A 22,571-nucleotide genomic window follows, 5' to 3' on the forward strand; every position below is an offset into this window, starting at 1 on the left:
TAAAGCACTAATTCCAATATACAAGTGCCTATATACATAATAATTCAGTGCATTTTTTATAATGCTGATGTATCCTTCCTGGTATTGAGCTTCTCTTTAAAAGAGAGAGAGAGAAAGTGTACCGAAATAAAATTTAATACAAGTAAATATGATTAGCATTTATTAAGGGAAATGACTCAATTTGAACACTGAGTAATCTGCATGTTTTGCAGTATTCATGCCTGTAGTAATGTCATTATCTCCGACTTTTCACAGAAAAATTCCCTATTTCCCTACCCCCCCCCCCCCCCCCCCCACCACCACCACCACCAACTGAAGCATAATATGCAGCGGATTCAAATTAGATATATGTATGAACATGTAAAGGTAAAGTTATACTAATCAGTAAAAGACTACATATATAAACCCCGTTTTCTTGAACTCAATGGGACCAAGAAAAAAACTTCCAGATATATATATCCGCGTGGATTCGAGATATCCAGGGTAAAATATTTAAAGAAAAAGGGGTTGGGACTTCCAAGTCACTTCAACATATCCATGGTATTTGAGATATCAGTGTTTGAGACACCGAGGTTTAACTGTATATATATATGAAAACATAAAGGTTGGCTGAAACCGAGATGTTTTGATTCATTTAAGCTGTGGAAGAAATATAAGAAACATGATTAGGACTCATATTGATTCTTTCAGCCTGACGAGGTTGAAGTTGAAGAGGATGATTTTGATGCTACTAAATATTAATTTTTAAAGTCGGTGCCGTAGTTAGTCATTGAGGAAATATTTCTTCTTCTTTTTTTTTTCATTCAGCATCTATTTTTAGATGATGACACAATAAATGATAGAGACAGACTGATAAAAAAGATAATGTTTATAACAGTATCTGTAACAATACGAAATGAAGCTTTGTTTACCTATGTTTGTCTAAACAAAAAGTAAAATTAACAAATATAAAACACTGATGCATGAATTTTTACCCATTTCCCCAAATAAATCGTGTACTTTCGGTTAATAGTTAAACCATTTCATTACATCCGGTTGAGTTTGTATTTCCGGTTTGTGAATGGAGTAACTAGAAATTGATGTAAGGAAACATCCACTTATGTCAAGTATATATATGATGACAGAGAATGCGAACTGATGTGAAATTATTTTGTTTGCACAATGTATTCTGGAAACATGTCGGAATCGGATCGCCAAGACAGAGGGACAATGCCTCAGAGGGGAAAAGTGGCAAAAGGTACTGTAGGGTTTTCTGGCATATTAATTTAATTAAGTATAGTCTTTAATTGGGTCGTACACTTTGAATATTGATGTTTTGAGAAGTGTCAGAAATTTTCATGCTAAGGTATAAGAAAGAAGGTCATTGCTCTTGAAGAGCAAATAATATGAATTAACTGTCCAGTGTTTTGTTTTTCTATGGTTATATTCAGTCTATATTGTCCTGGGAGGGGGGAGCCTTTCCCTAAATTATTAGATAGATTGGTTATTCAATAGTAGTTTATCATTGAAGGCCACTGTTTAATTCATATTTCAAATGCCTGTGCATACACAAGGGTGGGAGATTCTGGAACGTTGTTTACCTGTTTATTCTGAGTCATATTTGGCCTGCAGTGAAAAGGTGAGATGAAAGTTGGACAACAATATTCATGCCAACAAACTGAATAATTGTAATTCCCTCATTTTATTTATCAGTTTCTTAAGTTTTGCCTTTTGCTTCATGTTATAGACTTGTAGTACACAATCAAGATTTTAGGAAGATCTACAAATTTCCGATTAGAGATATAGTGGTAAACTTTTTATTATCATCCTCTCATCCTTTACCTCACCTGGACTATTTTCAATAGGCCTGAGTATCGCAAGTTACCTAACAATATGATATGTATCACATTGCAGTCATGCAATACAACACCATAAAACTGTCAACAATTAAATAAAGGGATATTTTAACATAGTTTTTTGTTGCTTATCTCCAGACTAATAGAAAATATAAATTAAGGAAGCTCTATGAAAAAAGTTGTTTTTTTTTACTTTGAGGAAATTATATTATATAAAGGTGTACATACCAAGTTTATCTAGTTCATTTTCAATATAGGGTACCTGTCATATTTCTCCAGGAAAAATGTTCAAAGACGATTAAGTATTTAATAATAAACAGAAATCACTGTTGCATGTCTACTTACATCAGGAAAATACATACAAATAATGTTTTTAATAACTTTATCATGGTCTAATATAATGTTAAGAATGCAATAATCTACTTCAAATTGTGTCATTTACGGTAGATTTCCACTTATTCCTTTGTTCATCAAAAGGCAGATCACTCTAACTGCATAAAACTTCCATGTAATTAGAAATCTTCAGTGAGCAGTGATTAGAGCTTCCTTTATATATATATATATATATATATATATAAATATAAATATATGTATATATATATATATATGCAAATCTTGCAAATCTGTAAGATTGTAGGAAAATTCATCAAGCAAGACAATTAAGAAATGTTTTTTGTGAGCGCTATTGAGTTGCAAAAATGTAAATCACATAGGCTTAATCAAGTCACAGACACATTTTAGGAAGCCTTCTAGCACTTCATGAAAAATATGCCTATATGTGAAAGTTTGTGTGATTTACACACCAACAGGGCTTGACATTAACACTTGTCCGGTACCAGTGAAAAAAAAATACGGACAAGTGAATATTGATTGGCACTTGTCCGATTGGACAAGTGCATTTTTATGTAAAGAAGTCTCTAAATATTTAATAAAGAACGACTGTTGAAAGTTCACCGGTACTTTAAGACGGAAACAGTACATAAAAACCGAACTTCGATCCCGATATAGATCGCTATGTAATTGAGTACACTCGATGGGGATCGAAGTTCACTAATTGCATACTACTGCAAAGGCATGGAACTGACAAAGTTTGGATTCTGTTTTATGTTGACAGCATTTATGTTGTCAGGACAGAAAGTCTAGATAAAATTTTGTTTTGTGTGTTTGTTGTATTTATAAATAATATCATGCACATATAATGGACTTTATTTTTAGTTTTTCAGTTAACAGTATTAGATCTTTATTGAAAATTTTTCGGACAAGTGAAGTTGAGGTTCGGACAAGTAAATGTCTTGGTCACTTGTCCGAATGGACAAGTAGGAAAAAAAGTTAATGTCGAGCCCTGACCAATAACAATAATGTTTATAAAAAGTCAGAGGGGGTCTTTTTTCGGTTCAAGAAATTCATAACCTGAAGTTTCGTTGCAAAAGCTTACAGAGAACTAAAGTTATCATCTCAAACTATCAGTGATGATTCTGTTCCGATATTAAGCGGAATTCTGCTAATTTGAATCCATAATTTGGTACTTTCTATTTTTGCAGTGATCCATTTTTGTTTTTGTCCAGTTAAAAAATTCACATTGCATAAATCGTAGTCTGGATCTAGCATGGATCTAATCTGCATCATTCAAACGTATACTTTTATCTCCAAGTAGATAAACACAAATGTAGGGATGATTCAGACTTCAGACAATGGTGTGGTGGTTCATTCAGCCACTCAGGTCAGAATGTAAAAGTTGTTGAACAAACTGTCACATTTCAATTTTTGTCACTCAATCAAACCTATTTTAGACCTTCCTAAAGCTCATAATTTGTCAGCCCCACTACCCCCAACCAATTTCAGATATTTTGGCTACTTCAGAGAATCATCACTGATATGCATGCAATATATATAAATTTCTGACCTTGGTCTTTGACCTTTTGACTGCAAAATCATTAGGAGTTTTTATGGCATATTGACTAAAGGTATTTCATCGCAAACCCCTAAAGAGAACTAAAATTATCACAGAGAAATTTTATGCAAGATATGATGTTTTGACCTTGACCTTTTGACCTAAAAATCAAAAAGGGGTCATCCCAAGTTATTATATAAAAGTTCATAGAAAAAGCTCAAGGAAAACAAAAGTTATCATCCTGAAACCATTTTTTGGTATGAATTTCTGACCTTGACCTTTGACTTTTTCACCTAAAAATAAAAGGGGGCCCTTTTAAGTCTCAAGGAGTTATGATACATAACATCATTGAAAAAACTTAAAGAGGACTCTTCATCTGGAATCTTTATGAATTTTTTACCTTTGACCTTTTGATCTCAAAATCAGTAGGCATCTTTTAAAGGCCATGGGGAGTTGTGGTATTAAATTTCATTATAAAAAGCTAAGAGAAAAATGAATTTATCACCTTGAAATTATTTGCTATGAATGAATCTCTGACCTTGACCTTTGACCTTTTAACCTCAAAGTCAAATAGTGGTCTTTTCTGGGCCATAGGGAGTTGTGATATAAAATTTCAATGGCTTTTTAAGATATTGCCTAAAATGTGCTACACACAGAAAAAATATATGAATTTCTGACCATGACCATTGACCTTTCGGCCTCAAATTCAATAGAGATCTTCTTTAGGCCATATGGAGTTGTTAACTAAAATTCAGTGAAAATGGGGGACAAAAAAACTAAAGTGAGAAAACCCTGGTGGGATAATTCCCCACTTTTGTTAATGCAATGAAGGATATGGTCCACTTTCACAAATTTCTAGATTCACCTTTGAAATGTGAATACGTATGTATTGAAAATTAACTTGTACTGTATCATGATACATACTTGATGATATGATATGTGTATTGTGAGCCCTTGCAATCAATATGATCTAAGTTCACTGTATTGTTACACCTCTAATTCAGTGCTATAGTATTATGAAGTAATTGCAAGATTATCCATAATTTTGAAATACACAACACGCCGTCGCGCTAACACACAATACATTGTTAAGTTGTGTTAGCATGACAGCATGTTTTGTGCTAGTGCGACGGCGTGTTGTGTAAAGTTGGGTTAGCGTGACAGCATGTTTTGTTAAGTTGGGTCAGCGGGATGGGGTGGTGTGTTAGCAGGAGTGGACGGCTTGTTGTGTTGTTGCATTAGTGTGATGGCGTGTTATGTGTTAGCATGATGGTGTGTTGTAAACAACACACTAGCCCGTTGTCACTTTGCGCTAGGGCGTTGTTCCTAATGCGCTGTTACACTTTTTCAAATGGCCCTATTGGGACACCATACTAAAGCAAGTAACATCACGAAAGTTGTTGAATTTGGTATTAAGTAATACTGTACATTATTTCTTTCAGTATGTTTCATTATGATATTTGTCCAGAGTACTTAAACTAGTACTGATGGCTGTGACATCAATGTAATGTGTCTGAAGCACAACCAATAGTACCAAATGTCCAATCCCACTTTTAGAAGAAGTACAATTTTTTTGTGCCCTCTCATTTATTTAGAATTATTGTGCACAACCTCTGTCATTCATCTCAATCATCTGATGCCATTATATGGTGGTAAATCCAATTACTACTGGAATTTTATAATGTGAATTTTTGCTGTATGACATGAAATTACCTGCATGATACATGTACTAATAGTAATAAAAAATCTCACTTTAATAAACTCCATTTTTTCAAAACTTGATTTCACTAATGTATTTTTCTTGTCTGTCTTAAATTAAAATTAGCTCTAAAAAAGCAATTTTTGGAATGATTTGTCTGTTTGAACTTTATTAAAAGTAGGTAGTGACATGCTGAAACACATAATTCATTGTATTATTACCTTCTCAGCGTGAAAAAGTGACATTTCAGCTTTACATTTCTCATTAAAGCAAGGGTAAGTGCTGAAAAAGGGGGCAAATTTCAAAGGTCCAAAGCACCAGAGACTTGTAGTTCACAAATGCCTCTTCAATATGTATGGGTTAAATATCCAAATACCTCTTTGTCTCTTAAAAGCAATGGAGCCAAGGCCTTGAGGATGCTGATTCCTTTCAAGAAATTGAGGGGTATGAGGATATAGACCCATTTAAAATCCGCTGTTTTAAATGCTCATAATTATTTTTTGTCTATTTATGATGTAGACTTGTTTTAATAAGAGATGAGTAAACATTTAAATAATTTGTAATATTTGTAAGTTCTAGAACTGCAAAGAAAATGTGAAGTTAAATCCCATTTCGACAACATCAGCCGTAGTAGCTCAGTGTGGAGAGCACCAGTCTCAGATAAAAAGGGTATCGGGTTTGATTAAATTTATAACAGTATATACTGAGTTCTAACAAGCTTAACAACAAGAAGAGGTATAAGTTGTGGAAGGGAGAACTTAAACATAATAGAAAAATGTGTGTTCTCCAATTGTTTGCAGTTCTCCATTCCTGAAAAATATTGAAGCACTCAAACAGAAGACTAATGTCACAAGTGGATTATAACATCTTTGAATGTTGAAAACCTAAGTACAAATGTACTTGCTGTTGACCATATTTCAGACAAACATGAACATTATGTCCACTACATGTATAAATTGTGGAGAGTGAGACCAGCTGGCAGCAGGAAACATATTGGTATTATTTAATTCATTCATTTGTGACTCGGTTTACCATTGATGTTAAAAAAGAGAAAAGTTCATCTAAGTGGGTCAATCTCTGCATGGAAACTTGCTTATTCTAATGCTTTTTACTGCAGATCACATTATCATAATGCCTCAAAGCAAAAAAATCATGAAAGTAGTCAAAACATTATTATTGCTTTTATTAAATAGTTTAAGATAAATTGTATATTGCATTTCACTAAATCCAAAAAAAAAATTTATTATAATGGAAATAGACTATAATCTGAGGATGATACACTACCTGCTAATAAGTACAGTCAAACCTCATTTTTTCAAATTCTGTAGGACTATGGGCCCAAGAAAAAGGTTTGAGATATCTGAGGATTCAAGATAACAAGGTTGAAAATATATAAAGAAAAGGTAGTTGGGAATTCAATCTCAATTCAACATATCCATGGTATTCAAGATATCAAAATTTGAGAAAACGAAGTTTAACTGTACATGTATTATGCTATTTTCTCACAAAAACATATTCCTGCAAAATATGTCCTTTACTTAAGTAAAAATATAATCAAACTACATGTATTAATAATTTAAAGGGTTCAAAAATTACTTTTCATACATTCTTTTTCATTCATTCTTATGATGAAACATTTTGTGTCCTAGCTAGAGTCCTGAAAGTGTTTCAGATTTTCTGAGCAATTCTTTTTTGAAGCAGCCAATTTCCAGCAGAAGCATGATGAACCTTATGGTTTTTACTGATCTGAAGCTCAATTACATTAATGAATTCTTATTCCATGTTACTAAATTTGGGACAAGTATACACACAGTCAGGCAGTGAAACAGACAATAACATTCAAACTCTGTTGCGTGTCCTTAAAAAATAAAAATAATGATTTGTGATTTATTCTATAGTTAGAAAAGATGATGCTAACTAAATGTGTAAACATTCATTGATGTACCAAAAGCGATTTTAATTTTATGGCTCTAGTCCATGAACTGCTTGATAACCCCTCATACATATTTAAAAATACATACTGGGTAGATGAGGTTTACAAGCTAAAAAATGCTTGTGGTTACTAGTTTGTTACTATCAGGCATTCTCTCATGTGTTGTTAAATTACAGATTTATATTCATGCTCATTCAAAAGAAAAAAATCTCACAATAGTCCTATTCCTTAGAAAAGACTTGAAGAGAACTTTTTGAATGAATATTTATTAAGTTAATATTTATTTTAGTATTATTTTTAGTGTAATTTTTTATAGTTTGGATATTTTCATGATTATGGATATATGTATATTTTATTTTGATAGTCCGCCAAGAATTTATGGTTCATGAAGATGGGGCCATGGCGTACCAGGAACAAAATGAAGAATGTAAGTCATATAGAAACAACAGCAGCTCTCACTTCTGACACCAGGATTTTACTTCTGATCTTGGTCATGATTGTTATACGTAACATTTATAATAGTTTATGGTCATGATTGTAATACATACATGTAACATTCATAATAGTTTATGGTCATAATTACAATATGTAACATTCATTATAGCATATATATGGACATTATTGTAATATGTAACATTCATTATAGTATATGGTCATGTATGTTATATTCATAATAGTTTATGCATACCTATTAGAAATCCTGTTCATCTGCAATTTTCACTATTAAGCCCTTAGAATGTCGTACTGATAAAACAGAAATATAGTATAACACTATGTTTATCCTGTGCATGTAAATTTGCTCCTGGATAATTGGAAATTGTTCATTCCCGTTTAGCACTTCATTAGATGTTATCATTTGTTCTGAAATTTACCTGTGCTCGTGTCAGGGTGAATTAAAGTTCACATAATCATTTTGCCATTATATTGCAATATTTATTAGTAAAAATCTTTTATCATTAAAATACCAAGATAATGGAGGAGATAAAATCAATTGAATTATAAGGAGTGGTATAGAAAATAGTCAGTCACAGTTTTTTTTCCTCTTCAAGATGACTCAGTATTAAGTACATGTTTTTCATATGAACTTCAATTCATTTTTGTGAAAGTCGTGTAGCGTGAGAAAGTAAGGAACATAACACTATCTCTCCAATCTTAAGAGTCTTAAGAGAATTACAGCATTTATGATTCATTCCTGTATATATATACTATAATGATGACTAGATGCTGTTAATTTATGTTGACTGTTCCTTTTAAGTGCTGTGATTATATATTGGTTATTGTTTAAGTTGAGAGACACTATGGCCTGAATAGATTCCATAGGAGAACCGTGCGGGAGGACATCCCCGTGGCCCGAATTGTACAGACTGAGGAAGAATGTAGACAACAAGAAGAACGCTACCAAGAGTTGCAGGCCCTGAATGTGCAGTGAGTCACATTATCAAATAAAAGATCATTTCTCAAAATCTTCACAAAATATTTCCTGTATGTGGCAGGTATATTATTTAAGGTTAATAATTATAGGAATAAGAATGATAAGAACAGCAACAAAAAAAAAGAAAAGAAAAAAAGGCTTATTCATTTTTAAGAAAAAAAAAAGAAATTGAAGTGTTGAAAATGCAAAAATAAAATCCACTTGAAACAATTAGAATTTGCATACAATTGAAGCATATTTTCATGTGTACCGTAATGTTCTCTTACCCGTACATATATATTTACCTGAACCACAATAAATGTAGTATTCTTTAACTGCAAAATCTTTGCTTTATTCCATTCCATGTCATTGTATGCTTGAACAGAGCTGAAGAAGATGCTGAAATAGCTAGAAGGATAGAACAAGATCTGATGGGAGAGGAGGCAGCTCAGAGAAGGCAGAGAGAACAACAGGATGAGGTTAAATGTCAATTATCATAATTCAAATTATATATAAAGATCAAGGGTACCTAACTACAGTGTATGTTTTACAGCTATTAAGTAGGACACCAGAGGCTCTGAGTATATCTTGGTGATTTTTTTTTTTCACAGATTACAGGGTTGTTATGCTGTAAAAGTATATAAATTAGTGCACTCAAAATCTTCCTCGTCAGTTGATTAGCATAAAAATAGATTAGTACATTTGTTGAAAAGCTTCTATATGTATTTGTTAATAAGTAGGGTTACATGAATATTGCTTAACTGTACTCAGATGAACATTGTAGCAATTGTGCCTTTTGTTAAGGACAAAAGCAGTTAACAGCCAATGAGGGATTTATGCTTTTTTCTAGGAAATTGCAAGAAAAGCTTTTGAAAAAGAACAACAAAGGTATGAAAAATACATGGAAAAGAAAAGGATTAAAGAGCTGAAGAGGGAGAGGGAGATATTGGAGCAGCAACTTCAGCACAATTCAGAGGTTGCGGGGCTGGTTGCCAGATCTCTGCCTCCAGGTACATACTCAGTTGATCCAATCTACCCATAATCAAACAGATTAGAATTACTATTCCATGGCCTGGACTCAGTTGGTTTGACTAACCCTCATCTGAAATAAGTTGATACACCCTCCCTGTGTGTGAGCTCAGTTTATTTGCCTTCTGTCTGGGCTCAAGAGATTCACCATACCCTTGTCTGAGCTCAGTAGATTCACATTCCCCTTGAGCTCAAGAGATTCATCCTTTCCTTGTCTGAAAAAAAGATTCACGTTTACATTGTCTGAGCTCAATAAATTCACCCTCCCCATGCCTGAGCTCAATAGATTCACCTTGCCCTTGTCTGAACTTAAGAGATTCATCCTCTTCATGTCTAGGCTCAATAAATTCACATTCCCCTTACCTAGGCTTAATAAATTTGTAAACACTCACTTGTGTGAGCTCAATAGATTCATCCTTCCCTTGTCTGGAGTTTAAAGATTAATCTTTCCCTTGTCTGAGGTCAGTAGATTCACACTTTCTTTGTCTAAGCTCATTAGATTCACCCTCTCCTTTTCTGGGCTCATAGATTCACTCTTCCCTTGTCTGAACTCAATAGATTAGCTCTTACTTTGTCTGAGCTCAGTATGTTTGCACTCAACAGATTCACTCTTCCCTTTCTGAGCTCAATATATTCACACTTCCCTTGTCTGAGCTCAATAGATTTAATCTTCTCTTGTCTGATCTCAATGGATTCATCCTCCCTTGTCTAAAGTCATTAAATAAACTCAATAGATTCATCCTCCCCTTGTCCAACATCAATAGATTCAGCTTTCCTTGTATTAGCTCAATAAATTAACCTTCCATTGTCTGAGCTCAACTAATTTACTTTCCCTTTGTCTGAGCTCTATAGATTCACTTTCTCTCTATCTGAGCTCAGTAGATTCATCTTCCCCTTGTCTGAGCTCAATAGATTCACCTTCCTTTTGTCTGAGCTCAATAGATTCACCTTCCCCTTGTCTGAGTTCATTAGATTGACTCTTCCCTTGTCTGAGCTTAATAGATTTGCTCTTCTCTTGTCTGAGCTCAATAGATTTACCTTCCCCTTGTCAGAGTTACTGAATCACCCTCCCCTTATTCATTCTCCATCTTAAACCATGGTCACTGCATAAAATGAATGGTAGAAATGGTTCGACTTCTTCATGTAAAATTACAAAACATACATGTATTATGTTCTCTGATTGTTACCATGAACACAGCGTGCAAAAAATTCAGCTATAGCAGAAAGTCTAGAATATTGAACTTAAATTATTTTCCTCTGTAAATCTGTGAACCGGATGTATGATAATTACTATTCAATCTTTGTATATTGGTACCTGATATAGTAAAATTAAAAAAATATACATTTGAACTTCGGTATCTCGAACACTGATATCTCGAATACCATGGATATGTCGAAGTGATTTGGAAGTCCCAACCCCTTATTCTTTAAGTATTTTACCCTTGATATCTTGAATCCTCGGATATTTCGAAGTTTTTTCACAGTCCCATCGAGTTTGAGATAACGAGATTTGACTGTATACCAGTACATGTATTTCATACCACAGTGATTCAAGTGTTTTTTGTTTTTTTTTTTAAATTTCAGTGATTCGAGTGTGTACATGAAAATGTTCAAAATTTAGCATGATATTGAACTAAATTTGATTTTCTGATGAAGTTATCACTTAATCCATTAAATGATACTGTATGTTATAGATGTGGAGAGTGCTAATGAAGCTATGAGGGAAGTTAGACTGAATAATGGAGCCTTAGACAGACAAACTCAAAACTACCAACATTCTAGGTAAATCAAACTCTTCCTGATGATCAGATATCTTTTGTTTATTAATTCAGCTGGAAAATTAGAAGCAGATTAAGCACTTGTTCATATGGTTTTTTAGTCTTCCTAAAGAGTTCTATTAGGAGGTAGTCCGAGATACATCCTACATACATGTACTTAATATTGAATATTTTTAAATACTGTGTGAAAGCAATCACTCTGTCCATTCCCATGTCACTATAAGCCCACCTTTAGCAAACTTACATGATGAGGCATTAAGGATTACCTTAGTCTTACTTCTGGTGCTGTATTTTCCAGAGTTATAATAAAAATAAAAAAGAAACAACAACAAAACACTATTATGATTGAAATAAGATTCTTCATTTTATTAAACATTCATTTGCTTCATTTAAACTTTTATTGGTAGTGTATACACAATGATATCACATGAATACTTCATGAGAATATTTTCAAATGAATTTCACTTGCAAGTTATTTTTATCTCAAGTTAACATTACCTCAAGTTATTTTAGTTATGCTCATAATGTGGTCTTTTCACATGAATTTTACATGGAATTGACATGAAGAACATTTGATTTGTATGGTATAATCTCCATTAGCAGGGCCCTTAATGACTGATTAATTTTCTAGTGAAGTTATATCCAGAAAGATGCTATAGTCGTTTTATAGATAGTGTACCCAGAAGAAGGTATAAGGATTGCAAGACTTTTACTTTATGTACATGTATTTGTCTTATATTTTGACTGGGTTTATTTGAGTTTATCCAAGCATGAGACTCAAGTGAACTTTTCCGATCAGAATTTATGGGGTTTTTTCGTCTGTAGACCTGTCTGAACAAAACTGAGGTATAATCTTTACAGTTAATAGGCATAGCTTTTTACATCAGCATTTATATGTACAGTGTATTTAGAATAAGTCTTTTAAAATCTCTTTAGTTTTAAAAACTATATGGTTACAAATTGTCTTACTTATTTTCAAGTTTCATTAGATAGGATACAGTTTCATAATAACCCCCCTCCCCCTCTCCCAAATACAATAATGCACATAAAATAAGAGAAAACATTATAAAAGTATAATATCTTCATCTTAGTAACAAAAGCATTCTGATTAATCATCTCATTCTGAATTTACTTTGTGTAAAAATAATTGAGTTGTGTTCCTGAAATGGTCACTGAGGCCAGGTTTGCTTACATGTACAATGATGACTCGGGTGAGGTTTGTGACTCTTGGGCCCTGTTACTTTCATTTCACAATTCAGGGATTTTCCACTGCCCCATGTAGGGCTGATTGTGGGCCCCATTCCCAATTGCAAAATCCCTCCCTTTTTCCCAAAAGTGAACCCACAAAGTTAACCTGATCAAATTTCTGGCCAAAAAATATTGCCAGGTTTGGAAGTCTGAATGAAATGAAGAAAATTTTAAGAAACTTGACTAAAACTTCATTTTAGTTGATCTATTCTCTGATTTACAGTTCAGAATAATTAAGTAAAAGATCAATTTTATTCACCATAAGTGTTTATTTCCTGAAAAACATCATGCAATAAAATTTCCCAGTAAGTGATAAAATGTTGTTTAATTCCCAATTACAAGGGCCTGGGCCCCATTCCCAAAATAGAGTGGAAAATCTCTGCAATTGCCACTGGAAGAAACTCTTGATAGATTGCACTTTTATTTCAGAAATAAAAACAAATGTGTCATATAATGTACATTTTGAATAGAACTGGAAATATAAGGTAAATTTTAAAAAGAAGTGTGGAAGTTTTGCTACCATCTGTTAGTCTGTACTTGGAGTCCTACAGTGTTAGAATATACAGCTTGGTTACAATATTGCTATTGCCATTCAATTTGAGACTGACATGAAATTTGACAGTTCTAAGACTGATTTCTTGTAACAAATGCATGCTACAATGTATATATCTAGATATTTGTATTTTATTCATATAATTTGATTGCATATATGTATGTACATGTATTTCATTGTTACCAGTAGAATGAAATTTATTTGGAATTTTGCTTGTATGATTTCTAGAATGTAAGTTAAATTTATTTCTTTAACAAGTGATGTCAGTTGTAAACAGTCATTCTGATTAGAGAGTCTACTAACATACCAGTACCGGTATTATTTGGTCTTGTTTCATTATCTTCCATCTTATTTGAAGAGCTTTTTGTACAATGACATGATTTCAAATATAGTACAGATGCTTGTATAAGAATAAATATGTATGTTATTATTTTATATTTACATATGTTACCAAAGCCAGAGAATTAAGGGACTCCTTTCTTATCAGATTTTGTCCATCACCTGTTGTTGCTGTAATGTTTCTTTTCACTTTTAGACTTGTTCAGCATTATCAGATTAATTTTAAGCTTACTTGCCACCAAGTATTCATTAAAAAAGGAAATTTAAAGGGTATTATCTCTGTGGGGGGTCTAAGGTAGCAAAAGTACCTTTTTGTCAGATATGAAAAAAAAAGTATAGTCATAAGCTTCCTGTATAGTGGAGAATCAAGTTTATTATCAGAGTGTATTCAATTCCTTCTTCCAATGATCAGGTATGTAACCACAATACTATTGAAGTTAAGAATTTATCATAAATACACATGGGAAGATCTTAATAGGAGGACTAGTAGACTTCAGTTTAACAGATATATATGCAACTTGTTTGATGACATATTTATAATCATGGCCTGAATGGGGCCACAACTAGGGGGGTTAAATTTTGCATAGCTTACACAGTCTTCTTAATGGTTGAGAAACTTGGTCACAAGAAATTCTTACATGTTTAGTGAATAATTTGAATTTTTCAGGCAATGTCTTTCTTTAGAATTGAAATTGAATTAAAATGATTTCACAGCATCCTGTTTCATACAATATACATGTATGTTGAACATAAAAAAGAAATATCTTGTGAATATAGATACAAGTACTAATTTAAACAGGTAAACAATTAGCTTAGATCAAAATTTTTAGAATTATGGTCTTTAACCAAGCTGTGGATCAATAGATTGTTTCATTCAATAAAATGACTCAGGTGAGCATTGTGCCATATAAGCCTCTTTCTTCCTTGTAATTTTTTTTTTTATTTATCTCTTCAAAAGTGACAATAATAAGGAAACATCATTCATTTCATCATTGATCTAGCTATTAAAGATGTTGCTGACATTATTACAAAACAAGTAAAATTATGAAGGAAAAAGACTGTGTTTTGCATGTCATTGTTATCAGTCATAAATATGATTTCAAAGATTTTAAAGTTGATCAAAGAATATTCCATGACTTTTTAAAAGAAAATGGCTTTTCTTCATTAAGACAGAAATAAAATGATTATAGCAAACAATTGGTTTATTCATATGTTAGTGTAAATTTATCTGAGAAAGGAAATTTATTTAGCATGGATTCCTATTATTAAGTGTTCATTACTCAAAGTTCACCAAGCCGGCTGGTTTCGCATACACTTAAGAATTCATTGTCATCACAGTATAGAACTTAAATTTACTTGAGGTTTACATGCTTTATATGTGAGAAGATACTACTGAAAACCCTATATTCTACAGAGTGACACACACAGGAAGGATTGAAGATGACGGGGATTTTTCGGACTTTTATCCACATCTACCAGATCATGTAGATGAAAACCAGAGAAGATTTATCCAAGAAACTGCAGATGAGGTGTGTTCATAAGAATAGTTTCCAGATAATGCAATAATAAAAATTATCTTGGATATTTCTTGGTATATACTATACAATTTGAAAAATAACATTGAATTCTAAGCACTTGTCATTATGTACTAATTGTTTTTTATTATTAATTTTTTTTTGTCTGGATCAGGAATTGGCTCGTTTATTACAAGAGCAGGAACACAAGGTAGGAAAAAAAGGATGTTTATTCTGTCTTTTCTTGTAGATCAAGTGTTGCTTCTCAAATGTATGTTCCTTGTTCATCTTATCTAGAATCATTTTGCTAATTTAAACCAGACTTGGCAAAAGCATCCTTGGACAGACAGTATTCCAGTTTGTTCAAATACAGAGCCACATCCTTTGTCAAGGGGAGAAAATTAAGAAGTATAGAAAATAGGGTGGGATCATTTAAAAATCTTTCTCTGTAGAACCCCATGGGCCAGAAAAGCCAAAATTTAAGGGAAGGCTTTCTTGATGAGTGTTGATTGAAATTTGGTCAAATAAAGGTCCCTGGTGGCTAGAGTGTAACTGCAGTAAGGGATCAAAGTTTTATTTAGGAAAAATCTTTAAATTTCTTCTCAAAACAACAGGACAACAGTATGATCATATTGATAGGCCTTTCAAAATCTGCCGGTAACCAGTACTTTTACCCAGCTGAATTCATGATTATACTGGCCAAAATATTTGATGAAGAAAAATTCGATATCATATTTAATTTAAATCACTTCCATAAGGTACCTCCCAATTTTGTACAAGTACCGCTTGCTTCTAAATCTTTTTGAAAGCCCTCCAAACATCCCCCATTTTAGGGAGTTTCAAGTTTGTTCAAAGCATAGCCTTAGGGACTAGGTTTGGGCATCAATTGGAACACATTTTTTTAATAAGAATATATAGACATCCATAGGAACAAGAAAACTTTAATTTTATAGTTGACTTCAGTCTTCAAAATACTTTTGAATTAAATTGAAATTGTTGAAATCATGAATTTTAAATTGGAGATAATGATTAATGTTTTTAGCTCACATGAGGCGAAGGCACAATGGACGATCAAAGTTTTACATAGGAATATATAGGAAAAATTTTCAAAAATCTTCTTCTCAAGAACAGCAAAGCTATGATTGGTCATATTTATATGGAAGCATCCTCAGGTGGTGTAGATTCAAGTTTGTTCAAATCATGACCCCCGGGGCTAGGGTATGGCCACAATGGACGATCAAAGTTTTACATAGTAGTTCATAGGATAAAATCTTTAAAAATCATCTTCTCAAGAACAGCAAAGCCATGATTGGTCATATTCTATGAAAACATCCTCAGGTGGTGTAGATTCAAGTTTGTTCAATTCATAATCCCCGAGGTAGGGTGGGGCCACAATAGATGATCAAAGTTTTACATAGGAGTTTATGGGATAAAAACTTTAAAAATTTTCTTCTCAAGAACAGCAAAGCCATGAATGGTCATATCTATATGGAAGTATCCTCAGGTAGTGTAGATTCAAGTTTGTTCAAATCATGACCCCCAGGGGTAGGGTGGGGCCACAGTGAAAGTTCAAACTTGTAGGAAAAAAAAGCCACAGTTAGTCGAAGAAATATGTAAGCATCCTTAGTTAGTGTAGATTCAGTTTTGTTTAAATCATGCCCCCCCCCCCCCCTCCTGTATTAGGGGTGGGTTGGTACCACTTATGCATTTAAGCTTTTCAATAATGAATTGATTTTTGCTTTTTTCCTAGCCAATGTGCTCAGGTGAGCGATATGGCCCATGGGCCTCTTGTATTTACATGTATCTATATGTCATTAAGAGAATATTGACTCCGGAGAACCTTTGTCTTAATCATTTAAACATGTGCCAGATTTTTTCTATCATTTTATTTACAAGGTAGGACTTTTATAAGTTGCTTCATACTTGTATGTTTTGCAGAGAAGCAAAGCTGAAGTGGATCGCAATAAACTAAGAGAGATAGAAGAACAAGATGAAAGACTTGCTAAGATCATTCAAGAACAGGAAAAAATTAAATTAAAGAAAGCCAAACAGAAAAAGAAAAAAGAACAAGAAGAGAAAAGCAAGCATCAGGTATTGTAATGCTACTTATCTTATTGCTATCTGCCAGACTGACTGCAAATTGTACTGTCTCCATCTAGCCCTTTTGGTGTATACAGTACTGATACAGACTAAATGTAGCAGGCATAGCTGTACTTATTGTCGATAAGTTTTTTTGGTTCAAAATGCATAGTGCATGTACTGTATGTAATTATTATAGGGTTATTGAACTTAGATTATTGAATATTGGCACGAGTTGGCTGTACAAGTGCCCAAGCTTGAGATCAGTTTGAGATCAGTTACCTCAAAGTGTTCAATATCACATCATTCTTATGTCCCTACCAACCGTGATTTGCTTATTGAGGTTTTTATTGAGGCTTATAGGTACTAAATTATTAATCAATAATTTCAATTTTTTGTGAAAATAGATGCATCTTACCTAGCTGCCACTATCCATCATAAATATTGTCGTTGAGCGTTTGACCAGACAACATTTTTTGTTTACAATAGGGCGTTCAATATTGAATGCTTGCATTCGGAATGTTTCGGGGTATACTGGTATACGCATTGCAAATTCAGTGTTCAATAAAGCTAAGATATCGAACACTAAAATTTTCTAGACTTTTAGTACTTTTTTATCATAGACTATTTACTAGCTATGTAATAAAGAAAAGATACACTGTAAATGTCATTCATTAGTTTTCATATCAAATAGTAATTTTTAAAAAAAAAAAAAAAAACATTTTGTCTGCAAAATAAATACATGTATATTGAATACCTATGCCATTACTTGCATGTAGACTACCGGTAGATCATTTTGACTAAGTCCTGATAGCTCTGATTTGTAATCTCCATTTAATATTTCTTAATTTAGCAGGTTACAAACCCTGCAACACGGCCACTTCCAGATTTACCAGGTCAAAGGTCAGATATTCCAGTTCAAAGATCACATGATCACCACAGGCTTCGGAGGGACAGTTTCCTTCAGTCTCTGAACAATGGACCAGCAGATAACTCTGGAAGTCAGAGAAGTCCAGAAAATTACAATTCCAGTGCACATTCCTCCCAATCCCACGGTGCTTACAACTCCTCCCAAAGATCTAACATTTCCCAAAGAGCTCCAAGAATGGATCAAAGACTGCCCTCTCGTGGAGATAGCTCAGCCAGTAGTGTCCAGAATGTGGAAAGATGGCTGGAAAACTCAGTGATGGAATCTCAGGGTCCCCCACCCAGAGGGAGGATACACTCGGACAGATCTGACTTGAGTGACCATGTTCCTTCCCTCTCCCCACCTGGTAGTTACCATAGTGATGAGGAAATACCTTACAGGTATATTAATTTAAACAAGCCATTTGTAATGGGAACAATACCAAGTCTTTTGGATATGAAATCAGTATATTGAAATTATTTCAAGCTTTTTTCTTTCTCAGACCACCACCACAACAGTCGAGAGTCTCCTCAAGACCCCCAGAAGAAAATCACTATGCAGTCAGCAACCCTATGCCGTTCAACATAGCAGCAGCCATTGACCCTACCTACCATCGTCGAGCTCATGAATTCCAACAAGATGAGACGGAGGCTAAAGTCCCAGTAACCCTGGCCAGTTCCCTGCCTGTCAGAGGTATAAGTTTGTCTGTTGTGCCTGGGCTTGGAATCTACTTGGATCACTGAGCTCTCCATATTACCTTTGTCTTAGAGTAACATGTAGAGGAATTCCTTTGAATATTCTCAAACCTATCAAACCTTTTTTGGGGATAAAACTGACAATTTTTGCCATAGCATAGATCCACCATTATCTGACAAACAGTTAAATAAATATTCAAGATGTTAAATCTTCATTGATATTAAAGGAAATCAGATACCTCATAGATCTGAAAGAAATCCATGTGAAATATAGAATAAAGAAAAAAAATACATTCTTTTGATATAAGCAGAGATCTCTACTTAAAATGTGTCTCTTAAACACTCTTTCAAATCATTTCCTTGACATTTATAAAATACAGTCTAAATTTGGAAATAATTTGTACATAAAAATGCATGAAACTTGTACTGTACATTTCCTGTAGATTTATTGTGACATCATTTCTGTATACCATTTCAATCAGCACAGTCCATTGGGTGTAGTGGACCTGTAGTCAAAACAAATTTGTCTTTGTGTCTTTGTCTGTTTTCTGCTATTAATTACCTGAGAGAAGTTTGGTGTGAATGCACTAACCAGTTTGACCTTTGACACAGAAACAGAACTAGAATGGGACCCCTCGCTACGTGGGAGCCTTAGGCGACCAAAGGGAACATGGAATCAAATGGCCTTTCAGCGAGGATTTATTGGGGGTATGAAGGTTCAATGAATGAAAATGTAAACAAACATAGCATTTACTACATAATTGTTGTTTTGTGAATGATGATTTTATAATCTGAGTTCGTATTACAATATATTTAATTAATTTAGTTTTGCATCATGGTTTAAATTTTTAAACAGACTTTAAGGGAATAAATGAGAATAATGTTTGTTTGTGATTGAACATTTATCACAAGGGGTACAGTTTAAATGATTTACATGTAGATGACAACTCTTGAGTAAACTGAGTCAAAGAAAAACATGAAACAAGATTTCAAGTTTTTAAGAAAATCAAATAAGAATCCCAGAATGGAAAGTTTGAATCTAATATTTGTTTTGAAATTAATATGGTTTTACTAACTGTTTATAGAATAGATTCCTAGATAGAAGGTAGATAGATTATTCTTTTGTTCCATAATAACAGTATATATTTATGATAGCACCAAAATATAGATTTACATATAGGTGTATGCATGACTTTTCTCATCTCTGTTTGAATGTTCAATGCACAAATATCCGTTCACTGAAAATTGTTAACTACTTGTTGCATCACTTTCATCCATTCTATGTGTCTTTATTCATCAGAAAATAACCAATTCTTGTCAATCTTGAACTGATTTAAAGTCACATGAATAAAAAATCCTCCTAAAGAGGAATTTTCTTTTAATGGAAAAGAAATCATGGAATTCATAATTTTATGAAGATTTTTTGTGGTATATTTTTTTGCTTTTTCACTGAAAAGAAAGCAGGAACAGACATAAAATACATGTATATCTTATTATCAGTCAAAGCCAACCATAGGGGGTACAAAGCACCGTCCTTGTTTTATGAAGACATTTTAACCGTATATATAAAAAAATATTCATACCATAATGTATATATGCTTTTCAGACACTGGAGTATCGAGAGATGACAACTTTTCACAAGAAGGATCAGTTATATCACCATGGCAACCAGTGCAAGGTCAGAAAAGGTCAACTTTAGATAAACAGAAGAGAGCATCTACTGGTAATGCTAAACACGACAAAGTGAAGGGAAACTGCAAGCAGCAGTAAAAAGAAAGAATATTAACAAAGAACATATTTTGAAGCATATTCGGGACCAAATAGGTGGCCAAAAATGAATAGAGAAAAAAAATGCAAATAACAGCATAGCTACAAAATATGATGTAGTCGTAAGTGACTATCTCTTTGTGATGTTCCACTTACATCATGGCAGTTCCTCTCAATTTCTACACTTCTTGAAGTTTTTCTGATCATGTTCAAAGCTTTATAGACTATTTTTCATGTGTATCTTTTATAAAGAATAATGTATTTCTATTTCACATTACAAGTTATATTTTATTCAGTGTTAGTGATATCATGAAGAGGTGACATTTCCAGTAAATATGATTTCAAAATATATGAAGGATTGTAATTAAAGGTAAAAATTATAGGGAAACATTCTGTCATATCATATTAAAGTTAACAGAATCACTCGATCAATACAATGTTAAAATATTAGTTAGAAATCAGAAGTTTCTGTTTTTCTTGTGTTTATACAACATTTACTTAGGGGAAATATAGAAAAGTGATAAAGAATATTATGATAATGAAAAAGAAGTTTGGGGATACATGTTTTGGGTTTTGAGAAACTTAATGTCTTCCTAGTGCTTGCTATTACAGCCACATTAGTCATTCACCGTGTAGGTCTAGAGGCTTCACAATTTTGCTTGATATAAAAAAAATTATATATGTGACAAGAATCCTATAGCAAGAGCTTTTTATGTAGGTAATGGGGTCTGCTGAAGTAATGGCATTTGTGCAATATTAAATGTCTGATATTTCCTTTTTTCATGTTTTTTGCTGAAAACTAATAATTTTCTTTTCAAAGATACATACTGCAACTAATTCAAAAGATTCCCATTGGAATATTGATACAGTCAAATCTCAATATCTTGCACACTTCTAATACCAGACATGTGTTGAAGAGAGTTGCTGGTCCCAACATTATGAATTATATGAATCCTCTGATATCTGCAGTAAAACAGTTATTGCAAACACACTTACAGTGAATTTACACTTACAGCAAAGTGATTTTCTTTCCCTGTAGTTTTAAAATGTGAACTGAATGGATATAGTGTGTTTTTTATGAACTGTATATTTTTCTTGTACTTCCATGTTTAAGATTTTGAGTTCTGACTGTACTTTAAATGATCGTGGGTCTGTTCATACCAAAAAAAACAACAAAAATTTACCCCTTTCAAAAATAACCGGTAGTGATTTCACAGTACGTGTTTGTTATATGCTGTTTGAAATATTTTTCCTAATTATTGAAAACAGAGCTGTGATAAAAGAAATGGTGGTGTACTTGTTAGCATATAGTTTAGTGGGTTTTGTCTGGTATAAACTGAAAGTGTTGTGAATAGTAATAAACTGTAAACAAACAGAGTTGACCAATACATTGTACTTCAAAACATTGTAAACATCCCACAAAAAAATATAAAAGCTGAAATGTAACAAAATGTTAATGAGTGTGTTTCAAAGTAATTTATTTACATACATGTATTATTTATACACTTAGAGTTCTTCATTGTGTGAAACATGTATAAGTTTGACGTGAAATTACATACAAGTATAAAACAAATTTAACAAAAACAGTATGGGTAACTAGCATTATGCAAATTTAAAATGTTAAAAATGATACACCAAATCTGATGTCTTCAAATTCAATGTTTTGAATTCTAAGTGTTGACTTTATTTTTGTAATCATTATATATGAATATTTTTTTGTTTTGTTACTATTGTACACATTTTACATTAATTATATAATTACGTAGTTGTAATTTTCATGTATACAATATTTCTGATAAATTCAATATATAACATTAAAATTTTAAACAAACTGAAGACTTTACATATTATTGTAGCAACTTTGAAATGGTCACCTCATATCTCATCTTTATT

At 32.9% G+C, this 22,571-nt stretch overlaps 1 protein-coding gene across 3 annotated transcripts; it reads left to right on the top strand.

Moving 5' to 3' along the window:
* The first annotated feature begins 1,037 nt into the window (after positions 1-1,037).
* LOC133172370 (uncharacterized) lies at positions 1,038-22,509 on the top strand. 3 transcript variants are annotated; one of them, XM_061307241.1, is made up of 14 exons: positions 1,038-1,237; positions 7,723-7,785; positions 8,645-8,783; positions 9,155-9,248; positions 9,620-9,779; positions 11,493-11,580; positions 13,295-13,309; positions 15,131-15,245; positions 15,406-15,441; positions 17,169-17,321; positions 18,163-18,617; positions 18,719-18,909; positions 19,524-19,619; positions 20,518-22,509. In XM_061307241.1, the coding sequence occupies exons 1-14, from the start codon at positions 1,162-1,164 to the stop codon at positions 20,679-20,681; spliced, it is 1,845 nt and encodes a 614-aa protein (XP_061163225.1). In that variant the 5' UTR covers positions 1,038-1,161; the 3' UTR covers positions 20,682-22,509. The 3 variants fall into 3 exon arrangements, with proteins under 3 accessions (XP_061163225.1, XP_061163227.1, XP_061163226.1); XM_061307243.1 differs by lacking the exon at positions 19,524-19,619; XM_061307242.1 differs by lacking the exon at positions 13,295-13,309.
* Positions 22,510-22,571: the final 62 nt, after the last annotated feature.

This window comes from Saccostrea echinata, unplaced genomic scaffold, assembly GCF_033153115.1.
Source record: "Saccostrea echinata isolate AGI-Se365-2 ecotype Australia unplaced genomic scaffold, CSIRO_AGI_Sech_v1 ptg000054l, whole genome shotgun sequence".
NCBI lineage: Eukaryota > Metazoa > Mollusca > Bivalvia > Ostreida > Ostreidae > Saccostrea > Saccostrea echinata.

Coding starts and splice junctions, on each gene's coding strand:
- LOC133172370 (XM_061307241.1), top strand. CDS start 1,162: ATGTATTCTGGAAACATGTCGGAATCGGATCGCCAAGACAGAGGGACA. Junction 1,238..7,722: donor GAGGGGAAAAGTGGCAAAAG/GTACTGTAGGGT, acceptor TTATTTTGATAG/TCCGCCAAGAATTTATGGTT. Junction 9,249..9,619: donor AGAGAGAACAACAGGATGAG/GTTAAATGTCAA, acceptor GCTTTTTTCTAG/GAAATTGCAAGAAAAGCTTT.